This window comes from Sciurus vulgaris (assembly GCF_902686455.1).
Source record: "Sciurus vulgaris genome assembly, chromosome: 2".
NCBI lineage: Eukaryota > Metazoa > Chordata > Mammalia > Rodentia > Sciuridae > Sciurus > Sciurus vulgaris.
In genome coordinates, this window is record NC_136462.1 from 41,283,067 (window position 1) to 41,302,337 (window position 19,271).

Sequence of the window (19,271 nt, forward strand, 5' to 3'; positions counted from 1 at the left end):
TATAAAAAGAAACTCAACCAGGGATGAAATGACCTAGTTTAAGAAAGGGACTTGAAATAGAACTTTCTTCATATACTCCATATAAACAAACTCCATTATATATGTTCAAAGGGATAGTTATGTTACATAATTATTACTAATAGTAAAAATTTGGAGATAAATGTTTATCAAAATAAGAATGAACAAATGGGATGTTTATTAATACAGTGCAATACTATGTAGAGTTAACACCAATCAAATCTTCATAACTCAAAGGTATAACACTGAATGGCAAGAAAAAAACAAGTTGCAGAATACAGTGTTTCATCTTATAAATTAGTATTAAATTTTTCAACATGCAGAATTATGTTCTGTGTAGTTTATAGATACAAATGGTTTACAAGCAAAAGAATGAAAACACAATGAGAATCATAACCCCAAAATAAATTTTATTTACCCCTAGAGAGTAGAGAAGAGAAAGAAAACAAAGAAGACTTCCCAGGGGAGTTCAATTCTGTCTGCCCTAGATGGCTTCTTTAAAATAAATTTGAATTAAATATGGAAAAATATTAAGATTTAACAATGTTAAATAGCAGATTTGTGACTGTGTGTGATATTACTCTATTTTTGCTAGGCTTTTGAAATATTTCATGAACTTAAAAGCTAAGAAATGTAAATGGCATTCAAAACTCCATTAGCAATGACCTAGACCTCCCCCAGCATAATTAACAGGAGGACAAAGAAAAACTTAAATCACATTTCAGAAACTCTTCCCATTGTAAGACTCCTTTTCAGAAACAAGACTCTCTCCTCAGGAATGGATTTAAAGGGGTACCAGGCAAAGAGAAAGGGGATTTACAAAGAAAGGACATGGAAGAGGAGAAGAGGATAATACCTCCAAGGTATTTAAAAATAAATAACACACAAAAACACAGGTAAAAATTCTCCTTAGCAAGAAGAAGCAAGATAAATAAGAAAAGAAAGGTCTGATGAAGTGTGTGGTTCCTGTCTGGCTCATTTCCCCCCCCCCTTTAGGCTGGATAATTGAAATGATACCCCCAGCTATATTACTTTCTCATGGGCAAGGAAAAGTTCTGAGCTTTTCTTTTTCTAATGTCAAGTGATTCCATTATTAAAGAATAATTTCCTATCCCCAAGAAATTGTTAAAATGGGATTTAAGCTTATTTAGAATATAACTACCTAATTCTTCTAATCCATTCCTAATGATGGCAGGAATGGAAAATATAAAAATGACTTTATTTTCTCATTTTAAACCTGTCCTTTAAAATGTCTCGGTATTCTATCATAATAAAACACAGGAGTTAAGGTAAACATTGAATCCAGACCTTGATCATTTGCATAAATTACATCATCTAATTTCTGTCTATATAAAATTTTGCTACATCCCTAAAATTTCCTCTAAAAAAGCACACAAAATTGTAAAGTCAGTAACAATGGTAATAAGACTATCCTTGCCTTAAATGTCAAGGATCTAAATGTATGTCAGCCTTTTCCATATTTCTTAATACCTTGCTTTTCCAGAGCATGCAATCAAAATATCAAAGAAATTAAGTATATGAAGCTTTTAGAAAACAGATTCTGAAACTGTATCAGAATATTAAAGCTTTTTCCCTGAACAATTCTGAATAACCAAGGAACATGATGGCAAATGCTATCAAATCAAAACTAATAAATGAAGATAAATTTAACAAGGGATAGACTCACTCTTAAACATTCATGCAATGGGAAAGCAAAGACCTAGTTTTGCAAAGGAATGAAAGGCAGGAAGCAGCATTTCCCACAATGTAACATGACCTATAGAAAATTTTAAAAGCCTGCATGATTTATGGATCAACTGCATTATATTGTAGTCTCAAACATGAGACTCAAACCATGCAGTCTCAAACACCACTAGCAATTCCATGATATCGACAAAACAAAATACCTGAAATCTATAAAGCAACTAAGAGCACCGTAGGGTTTTCCTTTCCATGTTACATTAGCGTTATATAGTAACCTGGTTGAAAAGTCAAATTGTATCAACCCAATTTCAAAACCTGCTGTTCTACTTCTTAAATACATTCCATCTAGCCAAAGATGGTTTCTCAAGTTCTATATGCCAATGTACTTGAAACACATTAATTCCATTAGCAGGCTATTTCAGGAAATAGTGAGCATATTTCTTGGAAACAAATATATGTGGTTAAAACACAGTCTCAAAAAAATAAAAAGTCTAAGGTGAAAAACTAAAAACAAAGATGATTTTAAAAAGCAATTAGAACTCCTTCCCATAACATATCAAAGGTGTCATAGCTGCTTCTCTACTGAGAATTCAGTGTTTTGGATTTGGGTCTTTAAACCAAAAAGCCTATCTTGGGTTGTCACTATAAGTAGTCTCTGCCTCTTAATCATCAGCAACTGCTAAATGAAGTGTATCTATTTTCTCTGTTACATTACTATTGGCAACCAGGTCCTCAGTAAGTGCCCAGAAATGTTTCCATGGTTACAAAAAGCATTCAGCATCCCTCTTGTTTTGGGCCAATTTAGCTTAAAATCTATTGTGGAGAAAAATATGGCACATTAAGGAACATAAAATCAAGATACGACATTATGAAAAGAATTCAAGATTAAATGGGAAAAGCAGGCTTGACAAGGCTTTTTAAAAAGTGCACATAAATCACTGATTAAAATGCTGCCTTTCCCTCATGTATTTTCAAATACCTCTCTTTAATAGACTGTGAGACAATCCACATAGAAGGCTTGCATTACTCCTTGGTATAAAGGAGGGAAATGAGTACATGAGGATTCTCTAAGACTGTTAACTTGCAGTTGAAATTTTTTTTTAAATATAAGAACCCCACAGGTGTTTTAACATCCATACAGCTGAGAGTCCGGTCACACAGCCTAGTCTCATAAGGGCCCCCAGGGTGTTCAAATATTTTGAAGAAAGAGAGGAACAAGAGCTTTTGTTCAATGGCTATGAGGCATTTGGAGTAAATTAGTGGGCTATTTCACATCAGGGACAGAGAGAAAAATGGAAGCTCCCTAGAGGCAACTTAGTAATGCTCCTCCATCTATAAAGCTGTGAGTGAACTGGGCCAACGAGACTGTCTCATTCTAAGCCTTTGCTGCAATCCCAATTCCCACTGCCACCAAAGAGCCAGGGCATTAAAAACATTGTTGCTTCCTCTGGAACAGATTAAACAAATGATACGAGTTTTTGAACAGTTGGAGGGAGAGGCCTATGGCTTTTCTCCTGTATACTTGTCAGTTCCCACAGTGTTCTGTGTGAGGCAGGTGGTCAGTGCATATTTGATAAAGGGAGGCAATAACACAATGCCTCGAAAGATGTCCCTCCCCATATCTCCCTCCACATGCATGCCACCTTCATCATTTTCTATTGCTTTTATTGTCACTGTGAAATTGAAAGAAATAGATGGGATTTAAAGTCATGATGTTGTTAAGAACTAAGGTAAAGACTTTAATTTCTAGGAAGATAAAATAAATGGACATTTCCCCATTGCCCTCTATAAAACCAAAAACTCTACCCATCATACATAAAATGAAGGAAAGATGATAGCAAGGTGTAGAAAGGAAGGTGGACCAGCTAGCACCTTGATGCTTGAAGAACAACACAGTGGTGAGTTCCCTGGACTCTTTACCTCATGAAGCCCAGACTTCGAGCTGAAGAAGCTGGCAGCCTCCAATACCGAGGGACACAGACATAAAAAGGCCTCAGGAAAGGTGCAGCCTGTCAAGGCGGAACATTTTTATACAGCAGCTGCTCTCCTCTAGTCAAAGAGCACAGAACACTATGGCCCCTCACCCATGGCAACAGAAACTACGTAGGGAGTCTCAATATCTACCCTCACCCATTTGGAATGAGGTCCCCAGGACCCTCCCTAGGGATGCAGAAGGCCAATGTGGGAACCATAATTTCCATCCGGATGGCCAATAATAAGCATCCCCCATCCCAGCAGTGTTAGCGGAGACCAAATGAGGAGTGTGGCATTCCAACCCCACTGGTGGTGTCTGGGGAGGTCTAGTAGAGACCTGAGACTTTCACTAGCATGGCTATTAAGCTGCACCTGCCTCGGAGTCAGTGGAAACCACGGGAGGATATAAAACCAACCCTCCTTTAATAAGGAACACACCTTCAAGAGTCAAGCAGGGGCTGGGTTTGTGGTTAGTGGTAGAGCACTCGCCTAGCATACATGAGGCACTGGGTTCAATTCTCAGCACTGCACATAAATAAGTAAATAAAATAAAGGTCCATCAACAACTAATAAAAATATCACACCCAAACCCCCGGTCCCCTTGGTTGTCATTTGCTCTGGCTTAAGTCCTTAGAAGGGCCACTCCACAGCCTTGGAGTAAGGGCCACCCTGGACCTGTCCTACCAGAGTCCAAAACAAGTCTCAACAGGACAAGACTGATGTTCCAATAACTTAGCTACATGCCCAAACAAAACTCAGTAGACTTTAAAAGAAGACAACAAAATCCAGACTCCCAACAATGTACTATCATTAAGTCCAATATCCAATGAAAAATTATTAGACATGATAAAGCTGAATCACTTGAATCATAACCAGGAGGAAAAGCAGCCAATATGGAGCCCTGCCAAATTCCTGGGGCAAAGAGAGAGAACCTTTTGTCATTAGGCATTTTCCTATTGGTGGTGGGACAGTTACCATGAAGAAATGCTAACATTGGAAAAGGGTCTCTGGAAGCACCTAAGAAACTCCAGGTGGAGGCCGCGCAGTCCATGGAGCTGCTAAGGGCTTCACAGCATGGACAGGTCTGGGGTCCGGCCTGGGATACAGACACTTGGCACAGCCACTGCCCCGAGAGGGTCACTCCCCGTGAAGATGGACACAGCCAAGCTCAGGTGGCTGCTGCCTCGAGGAGGTGGGAGGGGTGTGATCCCTCCTGCTGGGGATCGTGGGTGCCTTCCCGGAGGAGGGTCCTTTTGTATCCAGCTTAAAAGATTGGTGGGAAAGAGGACAATTTTCATCCATAAAATCATACGATTCCTCAAATGTGAAAAAAAAAAAAAAATTAAATAATAAAGCAGGCTAAGAGGGGAACCAGGACCTACCTCTACCTTGCAGTAACCAGGTGACATGCTATTGTATGCCAGTCATTTCAAAGTATTTCTCCTGAGACACCTTTTTGGTGGAGTGATGAAAAAATAAAGACAGCTATCGTGCTTTATGTGTTCATATTGTCTTTCACAGGTTTCTTCTCACAAGCTATTTTATTAGCTCCCAATCATATATTCTTCCCTTAAATTTAATTTCCAAAGTGAAGCTAGAGTTGTTCTTCTAAAACAGAGCTTTTTGGTATCACTCTTGATTAGAATACTTTTGAGATTCCCAACTGCTTATAGGATAAAGGCTAAACTCTTACACAGAAAACAAATACCTTCTCAACTGCAGCCTGAGCTCTGGCTTCATGGCACATCCCTCAGTGTCAGCTTGTCCACATGTCAGCATTCCTGCCGTTTCCTCCCACTGGAATGTCTTTCTGCCTCTAGTCATCTATTACATTCTGACTCATCCTCCCAGCGTGCATTCCTATATCATCTGCTCTGTGGAACTTTACCTGGCACCTCTGGCAAAATTATCTCAAAAGTTGCCAATGATACTAATTGCAACTTCCCACAAACGCTTTTATAGAATGAGCTACTTGTATCTCTTATGCATTACAGAGCTCTTTAATGGAATGTCAATATCTTATTTATTCATTTATCTCTCAGTCCAAATATTCTACCTAATTTAATAAGAATGTCCAACTCAATTCAATTCCATTTTAAAGTGTAAAAGCATGTACGTTCTAAATTCCAGCTTCCACTTGAGATATAGAAAATTGGAAATAATTCACCTCCTCTTTAAACAACAGCAAAATCCAGGTTATTTGTAAAATGACACACTTGCTTAAAACAGTTGGAGATACAAGGCCATAAAGCAACCAAATAATCCAAAAGTTAAGAAGACATAACTGTTTTCAGAAGGAGAAAGGACACAAGTATTGCTTACTCAGACAGACACTGGATTCATACAAGCTCCTAAGAAAACTTAAGCTCATATTTTCAGGTAATTTCTAGTGGTCTAATAACCCATGGGAACAACAAACATACTCAAGGGAAATTCAAAGCTACTTAGAAGCGCTTCTTCACAGAACTCACCAGGAGTTCACAAGATGACTGGGGGCAGGACCAGAGTGGAGGAAGCTATTCTCATCGTTTAGTCATGGGGAGGAAAAACAATGTACTGTAGGAAAAGGAAGAGTGCCACCAAGATTCTTCTCTTATATTTTCACTATGGAACAAAAGCTTTCAGTCAGTTGGGAAAGGGCAGCAAATCCTGTTGTCCTCAGATCACAGGCAAAGAAATATTAAGGTGGTTAAGTAGAACACAATGATAATTTCTGCTGATGAAGGGGGAGAAAGAAGTCCTGAGGATCAGACCCTCAAAGATCCTCTACCTATAGGGGAGGGCAGTCTTACTGAGAAGGCCCTAATCCCAAGACACAAGATCACAGCACTTACCTAAGGCTGAGGCTGCCCAGAACAGCAGAAAACACAACCTCTAGCCCAACCACATCATACTATCGAACAATAAGTAACAAGTAACAGCAGGATCCTCCTGGGAAAAAGTAAAGCACAAAACCAGAAAGCCTTCCTGAGACACAGGCAAAGATGAAACAGCTAAAGACGGAGCCACCTTTGACAACTCTGCAGCAAACGGGCCTCCACTCTAAATGCAATGTTGTAACAGAAGAATTTAAAACCTGTATTGCACTGAGGATAACAATAGAAAATAGATGAAAAAATTCTCAAAAAAAAAAAACAATTTCAGAATTAAATGAGAATAATAATATGTCAAGACCAAGTGGATTTTATCCAAGCTATACTAGACTGGTTCACAATTAAAAATTAATCAATGCAATTCATTTCAACATATTAAATAAGAAAAATCACGTGATCATCCCCATCAATGCAAAACAATATTTAACAGAATTCAACATTCTTTTTTTATCAAAAACTCTCAGCAAACTGTAATAGGAGGAAGCTTCAACATACAACAAACATCTACAGAAACCTAACCACTAAGTTATGAAAGACTGTGAGCTTCTACACCAAGTATAAGATCAAAGCAGGGATATCCAATATCAGCACTCTTTTTTAAATTTTGTTTGTTCTTTTTAAATATACATAACAGTAGTTACCATTCTTGATTAATGTGATAATAGAGGCCCTATTCAAAGTAATCATCAAGGAAAAGAAAAAACAGATATTAATTTTAGAAAGGACATAAAACTGGAGATCCCCAAATATCCCTCAATGGATGATTCAATCAACAAAATTTATTTAATGGAATAGTACACAGCATTTAAAAGGGAAAGCTACTAAAACACACAATAACATGGATGAATCTCATATGCATTATAATACGTGAAATAAGTCAGATTTTTAAGTTGTGCACTGCATAATTCCATTATATGAAGTCCTGGAAAAGATAAAAATAATGGGGATAAAAGCATCCCAGATTCTCCAGGGGCTGGAGGTAGGGAAAAAAAGACTGACTACTGAAGGATATGGGTGAAGAATTTGAGCTCATCAAACTGTTTTATACCTTCTTTGTGGTACTGGTTACAAGACTTTTTGTCAAAAATCACAGAACTGTACACTAAAGATGGATTTAATAATATGTAAATTATAGTTTTTAAAAGGAAAAAAAGAGTGTGTTTATATGTAAATTCTAAAATCAGACTGCCTAAACTGCAGCTTCCTAAATGTGAATCTTGTTTCAAACTTTCTAAGGGTCTCTTTTCTCAACTATAAAGTGAGAACCACAGCAGTACCTACCTTTTAGCATGGTTAGCTTTCTTTGTCATTATTCCTTACCTGATGTCCTACTATCTGCCTAACACTAGGCTCCCAGCTACAGCAACAGACAAAGCTAGGGCAAGGTTCTTGCGTAGGGTTACAATTTAGTGAATAAATACCTGCTGGATGGACAAATGAACAAGTCGATTTACCACTACTAGATTTTACAATTATTAAAATTCACAAAACCTGTGTTAATTATTTTTGAGTCACATTCACATTAATTTCAAAATACATTTCAACATGGATAAGAATTTTTGAAAATATGAATGTAAATTCAATTCAAATCTAAGAAAGTCTGCTGGCCCAAATACTTCTAGATGGATATCTACAGATAATTTAAAAAGACTCAAAAGTGCAATGACTTTAGATTATTAGATTCAGAAAGAATATCAGACTACTTCATTTTTACCAATTCATTCTAGGATTTCACTCTTTAATCTGAGTAAGGGTATTGTTAACAGTTTGGATATGAGGTAGTCCCCAAAAGCTCACATGTGAGACAGTGCAATAAGGTTCAGAGGAGAAGTGATTGGGTTGTAAGAGTCTTAGCCCGAACAGTGAATTGATCCCCTGACTGGGATTAACTGAGTGGTAACTGAAGTGGTAGGATGTGGCTGGAAGAGGTAGGAATTGGAGGCATGGCTTTGGGGTATGTATTGATATCTGGCAAATGGAGACCTCTCTCTCTGCTGTCTGATCATCATGTGAGCTGCTCCCTCTGCCTCACCTGGAGCCCCAGGGAATGGAGCCTACTGTCTATAGATTGAGACCTCTGAAACCATGAACCCTCAAATAAACTTATCCTCCTCTGCAGTTCTTCTGGCTGGGTCCTTTAGTTACAGCAGTGAAAAAGCTGACTAAAACAGGTATCAAGAAAGCATTATAAGAGGAGTATGAAATTATCCTTCTTTGTATAACAAAATACTGTTCTACAAAGATAAAGATAGGAGTAAACACTGAAGATGGATGAAGAGACTAGGAGGCATCCTTGAAAAGTCTGCTCCCTCCAACAAGAAATAAATTAAGGATTCTGTATAAACCATTAATGACCTACTAATCTATGTGAGATACACGTTATAAACACATCCCAATCCCAAAGGACTGCATGAGTCCTTTGGATGTTGGCTAAGTCTGGGACTTGAAGCATATCATTGCTTCTGTCCTTAACCAAGTGGAATGCCCTTACTTTGAGTATTAGAAGCGTAAGAAATTCATGCTGGAATTGAGGACAGCTACTTTCACAGAGTTAATTATAATGTTATCATATTCATTATGCATTTATTGAAGGCCCAATATGTGCTCAGCTCTGACAGCATGAAGCTTCATAGGCAGCTTTTATTAAATGTGTCCTTATCGTGCAAGGCTGAAAGAAAATGAAGCTATTCCTATTTCAAAGATTTTCTATCTACTGTCATCTCACATCACATCTCAATGAAACACTGTGAGAAGTGTTCTTGGAGTGTTATCAACTAAAAATTCTGCAATAAGTATGGCTTTTTGCACAGGATTTCACACTGCATAATATAGTAACATCTAGAAATTCCTAACCCAGAGGGAAAAAAAAGAACATTTTAAAAGATATTTTTAAAAACATGACATGTGCACAAGGGGCTTCTCAAATGAAATCCATGGATTCATTTTAAGCATTTCAATTGCTCAGAACTATTGTTTTGCAACATGGAGCTCACAAAATGGATCTTCCAAAGTTTTATGTACTCAAAGTATTCTTACAGATTGTATCTCTCAATCAGAAGCCAGTATAAGGTAAGGCATAAGAGAGAGAAAAATAAAATCAATATAACTAAAAACCAGCCAAAATGAAGTAAGTAGAAAAGCCCTTTGGAAGAATTCAGAGAAAATGATACTGGCTAGCTTACCTTGCTTTTTTCCATTAACTTTTTCTAAAGTGCCAGGAAGCTGGCTGTCAGAGCTGTGTTGAAGGCCCCATCTTTGCTTTGCAAGGTGATGCTCTTCCTCAGCAATAGAAGAAAGCCCATGTGGGGCCTTTGGGTCATTCAGGGTCTGAACGGGCCACTGGAATATTATGGAACATGAGTCCTTTGCATGTTGGCTAAGTCTGGGACTTGAAGTTTGGATAGAGTCCTGCAAATCAGTATTACAACACTGATCCTCTTCAAGAAACAAGTCATTTGCATCTTCTTGGCTCCAATTATTGTCTTGTTCTTCATCTTCAAAGTAAGTCTCCTGAATCTGAATATCATCTAAGTCCTGGTCTAGCTTGTCACTCAATTTAGAGTCTTGTTGGCTTAAATTAACCAGTGGAGCTGATAACGTTTCCCCTGCTTGCTGGAGAGCTTCATAAACCCGGGATATCCAAGAAGAGAAAGACTGGAAGATGTTCTGGGAATCCTGAGATGCCATGGTCAATACCATGGCCAACTATCTGATGTCTAGAGAGTCCACTCTTTCCGTTCTCAGTACTCTGGACTTAATATGAACTACAGAATAAGCATGATGAGAAATTAAATTGGAGGTCTCTTAATGGCTGTGAATAGTTCACTCTCAAAACTTCTCAGCTGAAACAGAGGAAAGAAATACTTACACCTGTTAAAGTTACAACCTCAGACCCATCACCAAATACCTACAATCAATGTCAAACAGCATTTGGGAACAAAGAAAGATCATTGTTGAAATCTCACAACAGATAAATAAAATAACTGTGAAAGTCTAAATGTAGATTGTATCCATGCCTATTCACCTCCACAGTCATGTGCAAAAAATTCCATTGGCAGTAATGGGTTCTATTCAGGGGAGCTGAGAGAAGTTTATCTCATATAGACCATGCTTGTCAATGTAAAAAGGATAAATGAATCTTTATCAAGAGCCAGCTGGGCATGGCATTGCAAAATACAAGAAAAGTTGGATGTTTCATCTACAAACCTGCAGAACCCAGAAAGCTGACTAACAGGCATCTCTGCTTTGTGACACAAAGGTTTATTCTTTCAAAGGAAATGTGTTTCTGGAATTAAAGAGCTTTAAGCAAATCTTAAAATAAGACTTTACATTTTTATGCAATCTCTAGAAATTACATCTATTCTTAGATGCAATCACTGCAAAACTGAGGGTGGCAAATGGATCACCCAGCTTACTGAAGACATGTTTCTGGTGTCTTCTGCCTTTGTCTATGTTCCAACCTCCCAAGGGTAACCCTCCACAACTTGTAAGACTTCAGAAATACAATTTATCTCACAAGGTTCATAGTCTGAAGGAAGCAGGAATGGAATATCAACAAAACAACAGCACACTACAATGACCATAGAGCAAATATCTATATTTTTGTATGTATACAAACCTATACATGTATATACAACCATATATACGTATATGTGCATGCATTATATATGTGTATCTTATTGCTATTAAAGATAGGATGAAAATCATTAATGACCACAGAACCTAAACTCTGTGCTTAAAATTAGTTACCTCATTTATTTTTATAGCAAGAACTTCCTTCAGACTGACTCTATCTGCTAACAAGCTGTTAGGTTTCAGTCCTCTTGATCTCAGGCAACTGCATTCGATAATGAATGCTTACGTTCTCCCCAAAATGTCTTGTTAGCTATTCATGAATGCATTGATTCATAGAATAGGCAAACATTGATTAAATACCTATTAAGTGCTGGGCACAATGCCAGGTATAAGGTAACCCTGAGGCCTCTGTCTTCCTAGAGCCCATGTTTCAGTAAAAGGAAAAATGAACTCTGTATTTCCCCTTATGCTGAATGAGTCAGGTTCTTTCTTGCCTTCCCATCAATTACCTATTTGCAGCCACTCCTTGTCCCAGGTCTTCTTCCCATTTATACTCACCAGCTGGGAGGGTTGGCCCATCCTGAAGTTTTAATTAATACCTTTTAAAACTTCAAAATATATACCTCCAGTCATTATCTTGATCCTTCGTCCTTATTTTTATCTCTGGTTATTCAAACCAGTGGTTCCAGAATTTGGTGGGTCAGACTCATATGTTTTGCTACTAAAGAACACAAAGGCCCAGGATGGTCAGAGGAATCGGGCCTGGCCTGAACCCTATTCAACACATTCCCCAGGTGAGTCTGCCCACTAAAATTTCATAAAAACTGACATAAGGAAATAGCTAAACTCAGATGTCTCACCAAAATCTCAAATTGGGCTCATTCAAGTCCAGTACATCACTTTGCTTCAGGTATCCAACAGTCCAGACTCAACATCTGGTGCTTGTGAATTTCCCTCTCTGACACTTCCTCTTCCATTCCAAGTTCTATTAGATTCCGGTCTAAGATTCTCCTCCATTACCTCACGTACAGTGGTCATCCTCTTCCTGGCAGGCTCTGTCCCTTCAGATACTACACTTCTTTCCATCTCTAGTCTTTCCCAGCCTCAATTCAACCCCCTACATCTGTTCATCCATCCTGACCTTCCACTGGGTTTCCTGCCACTGTTCTCCCCTGAAATGGAAGCTCTGTGGAGGGCAGAGATCACCTGTTTTGTTCTGTAATTTATCCTCCATGCCTAGAAGTGTGCTGAACGCACAGTAAATTCTCAGTAATTAAATTAATAAATACTACTTAAAATCATGCATAAAGCAGTGCCTAGCATAGGTTATGCACACCCCCCCCAAAAAAAATTGCTGAATTATTCAATAAATCCTACTTAGAACTGTTGACACATAAATATTCTGCTTAGTAACATTAAAGAGTCTTAAAGAACATTTGTTCCACTCCATTTCACAGCCCACAGTTTGGGGGTTTGTTTTCCCCACAAACATGTTGCATAAGTTACTATGCTCTGGGGCACCACGACTTAGAAGGTTCTCTCTGAGAAACCCACAAAGCTCTACCTTTTGTCCCAACTGAATGTCCAGATGTGTATCAGCTAACCCCAATGACTCGGCCACTATCACTCGGCCTTTCCTTACTCTCCTTGCTATCAAAGTCCTCTGTGCCAGTCATGCTAACACACAGTGCCTTCCAAAGTGACTGTGCTCTTTCCTGACTTCTGTTTGTTAGGCCTCTCTCCTAACCTACCTGGTAAATATTTACCCATTTTTTTTAAATGAAACTCTTGCTTCCTCTGTCAATTATTCATCTACAACCAAAGGTGAGGTCTCAGACTGCTTTGAATGCACCTTTATGATCTAAAGTTTCACATGATGTGGTAAATATTTGTCAAGCTTACTCTTTAATGGACTGAGGGTGCATAAATGTTAGGACTATTCTTATCCTTTACAGCTCCAGGACACATGTAGGGCAGGGACTCTGAACCTGCTGGATAAATGAATGAAGTTGCTAATGAAAATGTTTAAAACAAAATAACCCTGATTTTCTCATTGATATTCATTTTTGAAGTATAGTTCCCTCACTAGATGACCTCTACCAGTTGCTTTCTGCTCTGAAACTGTAAACTGTGTAAATTTCTCTGCCCAAAAATTTGTGAAGTGAGCCAAAGAGCACTGTAATATTGAGCCTGGAGATATTCCACAGAAGGTTGCCTTTTCAGGGACTGATTCTGTTCTTTTGTAATAACAAATGTCAGATGTTCCCAGAATGATTTGAAAGAGACCAAATTTCAATTATAATTGAAAAAGTTTCTGGTTGTTGTATTGCAAGATACTCAAAAAGGTACAGCACCTAGAACTAGATCCTGAAAAACTACCAAGTTAGCAACAGTGGGGACCCTTTGTATGATCCCTAATCAACCTAAAATCAAAGGAGCTCAGTGCTGGCAGTGTAACCATGGAGATACCTTTATGCCTAAGTAAACTTCAACTTGATGGGGAGAACACACCAAAAGCAACACAGATATATATCTAGGATCCTAGGTTTGGGGGATTTTCTCACAAAATGGCTTTCTAAAACAAAGTGGCTTCTAAACTGTGTTGATATTTAGCATTTGATGTTTTCAAAATATGTATTTTATTCATGATGTTTCATATATATAAAAGAAATAATTTTAAAACTTCTGGATTAGACAGAAAAATATACTGAAGATCGTATAGCTGAAAGAGCTCATTATTAGACTTAAAATAGTTCATGACTCTTTACTATTATAAGATGTCTAAAACAAAGTAACAAGGTTGAAAGACACAAGTTTCTATCACAAATGACCTGAGAAGGTTTATGACATATCAAAGTACTCAGGATAAACTAGCAATCCAAGAAAGAGAGATACTTGATCAAGATGAAAGGAAATTCATCAATATATTCTTAGGAGCTACATTTTTAAAAAATCTTGTTATTAGAGTCTATTTTAATTTGTGCAGTGTTTAATTGAATTAAGAACATTTTAAACATAGGAAATGACTAAGCAGAAAACATTAAAGAGCTATGTTTCTATAGGGGACAAACTATCAAATTCCTGAGCCATAGTCTCATCATTCTCACTGAATATAATTGTGAACAGAGAAGTGAACCATGTCCAAAATAATAATGCTCACAGTCTTATAAAGTCTGTCAGTTAAATCTTTCTGGCCCCATTTTCTACCTGATGACAACTGCTTACAGAGAGAGAGTATGTGTGTAATGACCTGAGAAAAAACAGCCAGCTTCTAGAAGCTATGTCTTAAAAATCTACATTGTTTTTGGTGGAAGCCTATATGACAGTGTGATCTTTAAAGGATATTACGCTCCTACAGAGAGAAAAATTCTGAGGGAGGAGAAAATGTTTCCAATAATATAGTTCCCAGGTAACCAAATTCTAAGCCAAAATTGCATACAAGTTCGTCTCCTGAAGTGTATTGATGTTTGACATTTTCTGAAGGAGAAAATCACCTTGGATAATCTCTTTTCCCTCTTTTCCTCAATGCATAGGACAGTCATAAGTAAAAGTCAAGAACGCTAGGTTTATTTCAAATGTCTTCTCACAGCTGTAAGTTAACTTCCTTTTGTCATCTATGAAGTGTTGGGTATTTATTATTGACTTACTAGAGTGGTCATGAAGCTAATTAAGTCTATCATTATCTGTTTTTTTGGAAAAAGTCATTTTGCATTACCTAGAATGAATAATAAGGTTTGGGAAGATGAATAATTCATGGACTCAAAATAAGAACTATGAAATGGGCTGCAATCCATCTTCAACATGATTCAAAAGTTTCAGGTGTTTTCTGCTAAGAGCAAATTTGTTATGTGGGTAGAGTAGGAAAATGTGCCATTGAGATGAAATATCTTCTGTAGCATTTGTCCAACGTGTGTTGTAAATGTTGACATCTTAACAATTTTTTTTTTTAAATGGACCACTGGGGACTCTTTATGGCAACAATATGGATACACTACAGCCACACTGTCATGGTTGGGCCTTGGGCAACCCTACAGACCTTTTACCATTGGACTTCAGGAGAGCGATGAATGCAAAGCAAAATGAGAAACTGCCCTACAATGGAAATACATGTTCATCAGTAGACACTGAGGAGAATGAGAGTGTGAAGGGAAGAAAGAACAATAGCCTTGGAATCACAAAAAACAAGGCTGCCTTGAATCTGTCCCTGAGTTACTCCACATTGCCTCCGTGCACCCAAACATTCACATCCACAAGGTAGAATAAAAACTCCCCATCTCCAATTCAACAAGGACATTAAATCATGCTACAGTGTTTTTTTGGTTTTGGTATTGTTTTGGTACCAGGGATGGAATCTAGGGATGTTTAACCACATCCTTAGTCCTTTTCAATTTGAGACAGGGTCTTGTTTAGTTGCTGAGGCTGGATTTGAATTTGCAGTCCTCTTGCCTCAGCCTCCTAAGTAGGTGGGATTACAGACATATGCCACCACTCCAGGATAATGCAATGTTTTTAAAGTTCCTAGAACAGACCCCAGTGTGTAAATCATTCAACATAAGTTATTCATTATTAAGTCAAAATTTGTGACATTTTAAGGGGCAAAAATATGTCAAACCCTTGTAATCTTTTCTGATATTCTAACATCTCATAAAAATGACAGGATAAGTGCATCTAACATTTGCCAGACACTTTACAGTATACAATACTTTCTGACAATTTATATAAATAAACACTTTTTATGAAACATAACAGTTTTCCCACATTACAGATGAAAAATGGAGGCCTGGGAAGGGTAAGAGATTTGCCCCAAGGTTTTTATCTACCATAAAGATTGGAACTGGTATTCCAATTCTACTTCGTTAAATTTCAGATTGTTGCTTTAACTCCACCCCCAAAATGCTAATACGACAGTGAAGACACAAGAAATTAAAAAGGTAGAGCAATTTTCCTAATAAGTAGTGATTGTTGAGTTCAGATAAAGGTCTGTCTGACTTGGGAGTTTTTTTCTCATTCTGTTTCTGCTACACCATAACAGCCCACTTCACTTAACAAAAATCTTTTAAAAACTTATGGATGCAATCACTGTTCAAGAAAAAAGTTTAATAAAGTAAAAATATTTTAATCCCTTGCTTAGGCCAAATAAGACATATTAATATATAATATATATTGTAAATATATGCATTGGTTTATTTTAAACTCTACCTAACAGCTTTGTGTTTGAGCATGACAATCTCAAACAGACGAGGACTGGCTCAACAAAAGTTTTAAATTGTTTATGTGATTATAGCAATAACACCTTTTAAATATTCTTCAGGTTTCATAAGCCCACTGAGTATTTTTGAGTATCTGTTACATTCAAGGCAGAGATTTAAATGTGCTCTGCAAATATCCAGCAGTTATAATATAAACACATAAGGTCCTCAGTGTTTCCAGAGGGACTATTTGACACGACTTTAATAACCCAACTTTCTTAAGAGACTGTCACTGCTCTTAAACAGAAACCCATTTTCGGACTCACGTAATAAAATGCTTAAAGAGAACTAAAGAATGAATTCTATTTAATTAACATTTACCTTTTAAAGGTAAATCCTAGCTAAAATGATCACCCTGGACTCCCTACAAGAAGGCACCTATGTCCCAAGACCACTGGCACATATCAACTGTCTCCCAATAAAGGAGATTCTAAAAGCTCAAATAACATCCACAATACAAAGCAACATAATTAGGAGGTAATGCAATGAAATCGGGGAAAGTAAAACACAGGTACAATTAACAGGAATTACTCCCAGATGAGAAAATATGCCAGACTGCTGATTTTTGCCCCAAGAGAAGAGAGAGAAACATTTGTATCACTTGAAAATACAGTAGGCTCAAAAACAAGGGGGAAATTAGGGTACCAAGGTAATTGCAGCTCTCTTGAGATAGATTAAGCCATACTCTAAATGTCAGCAATCATTCAGTGTTTGTTAAAGTTTTTATTAATTATAGAAGAATATCAGTCTATAAAAATGTGGTTAAAAAAAAGAAAAAAAATAGGGAAAAAAATTCACTCACAATTCCTATAGCTTAATTCAATTCTTTTTGTACATTTCTTCTATTACACATCCCTGTATTTGCATGGCTATAATCACAATATTTAGGAGTCTAAAAATTATCTTTGACAATCCCTTCTTTATCTAGAATTTATCACCAAGACCTATCCATTCTTCCATCTAAGTAATTCTTGAATCTATTGGCCTTTTGCCCCTACACAGGTAACACTTGAGTTCAAAGCACCATTACTCCTCCCTCCTGCACTTCCACCGCCTCTTAAGTGCCCTACATTCCCTTTAACCTGGTTTTCCCAGAATGACCTCAGTGGTCTTTCTAAGATATATGTTTATCTAATTGGGTTTTTTTTTTTATTTTTTTTTTATTTTTACAGACTGCATTTTGATTCGTTGTATACAAATGGGGTATATCTTTTCATTTCTATGACTGCGCATGATGTAGTTTCATACCATTTGTGTAATCATACATGTACATAGGGTAATGATGTCTGTCTCATTCCACCATTTTTCCTACCCTACCTCCCTCTCATTTCCCTCTACATAATCTAAAATTCCTCCATTCTTCCCTCACCCTGTACTCCCCCACCCCCACTATATATCATCATCCACTTATCAGGGAAAACATTCAGCCTTTGGTTTTGGGGGATTGGCTTATTTCACTTAGCATGATATTCTCCAATTCCATCCATTTATCTGCAAATGCCATAATATTATTCTTCTTTATGACTGAATAATATTCCATTGTGTACATATACCACAGTTTCTTTACCCATTCATCTGTTGAAGGGCATCTATGTTGGTTCCACAATCTAGCTATTGTGAATTGAGCTGCTATAAACATTGATGTGGCTGTGTTACTGTAGTATGCTAATATTAAGTCCTTTGGGTATAAACCGAGGAGTGAGATAACTGGATCAAAAGGTGGGTCCATTCCAAGTTTTCTGAGAATTCTCCACACTGCTTTTCAGAATGGCTGCACCAATTTGCAACTCCACCAGCAATGTACAAGTGTGCCTTTTTCCCCACATCCATGACAACATCTATTATTGTTTGCGTTCTTGATAATAGCCATTCTAATTGGAGTAAGATGAAATCTTAGAGTTGTTTTAATTTGCATTAGTTTTAAAACGACCCATTGTTCTTTGGATTCTACCCATCGCCAATGCACAATATATATATGTATGGAAATATTAGAGTGAAGCACACCAAGGTGTACATTTAATATGTGTTAATGACTGTAGTTTTAAAATATACCTGTTGATTAAAGTACCCCACCCCCAAAAAATATCAACAGGGCTTCTAAAGTAATGCATGGGTCAGTCTTGTCTTACTCCCATTTGCTCTCTCTGCTTCAGATTCTTTCCTCTTCCCTTCATCTTCTTATATCATCAGGCTCCTCTCATGGGCTGAGAACGCTCTCCTCCCTCCAGATTCCCCAACCCATACCCCAACATCACCCATTCAAGTCTCGATTCACAATTCACTTTTCAAAATGCTCTGCCTCACAGTACACCCCCCTTAACCCAGGTTAAATAAGCTGTATCGCCCTGAAATATTCTCTCATAACACCTCTTATTCATTCTTATTGGCAAATATTATAATTGTAGCTTACTGATGACTGTATTATATAATTATTTCATTTAACATCTATCTTATTCACTAAACTAGATGTTCCGTGAGATCAATTAGCTGTATAATTTCTGCATCTAATAGAGTGACTAAAACCATATAGGCAATAGTTTTGAATACATGCCTCTATACACACATATATATTTTACCACTCCTGCGATGTAACATTTTGACACATTTTGCATGTTTCTATAGCTTTTTATGTTGTTACTTGAAACAACATACATTTCATATTTATAAGTTTTTTGTCAGAAAAATATTAGAGTAACTATAACATAAATAGCCCCCTGAAATATTTTTTGATATTTTGTTTCTATTACTATCATCTTGTTTATTCAGCAATAGTTTGTCTTTGTTTTCTTTTACTAGAAAATATAGAAGTAAACTTTACATTTCATATAAAATTTGGTACAATATTTTAAAAGTTGGTCTTTGACCTTCTCAAATCCCT

General features: G+C 37.2%; 1 protein-coding gene across 8 annotated transcripts in view; it reads right to left on the minus strand.

Moving 5' to 3' along the window:
• Window positions 1-19,271, minus strand: part of SYT16 (synaptotagmin 16) — a 253,687-nt gene that overhangs the window by 104,241 nt on the left and 130,175 nt on the right. For 5 of the 8 annotated variants that reach the window (XM_079125823.1, XM_079125826.1, XM_079125824.1 and 2 more), the window contains one exon: window positions 9,752-10,411. The exons of 2 other annotated variants lie outside the window; for them this stretch is intronic. In XM_079125823.1, coding sequence (XP_078981949.1) covers window positions 9,752-10,268 — 517 coding nt within the window. In that variant the 5' untranslated portion in view covers window positions 10,269-10,411. Of the gene's footprint in view, window positions 1-9,751; window positions 10,412-10,984; window positions 11,098-12,708; window positions 13,836-19,271 lie in introns of those variants that run through there. One more of the 8 variants, XM_079125825.1, reaches the window with a different exon arrangement.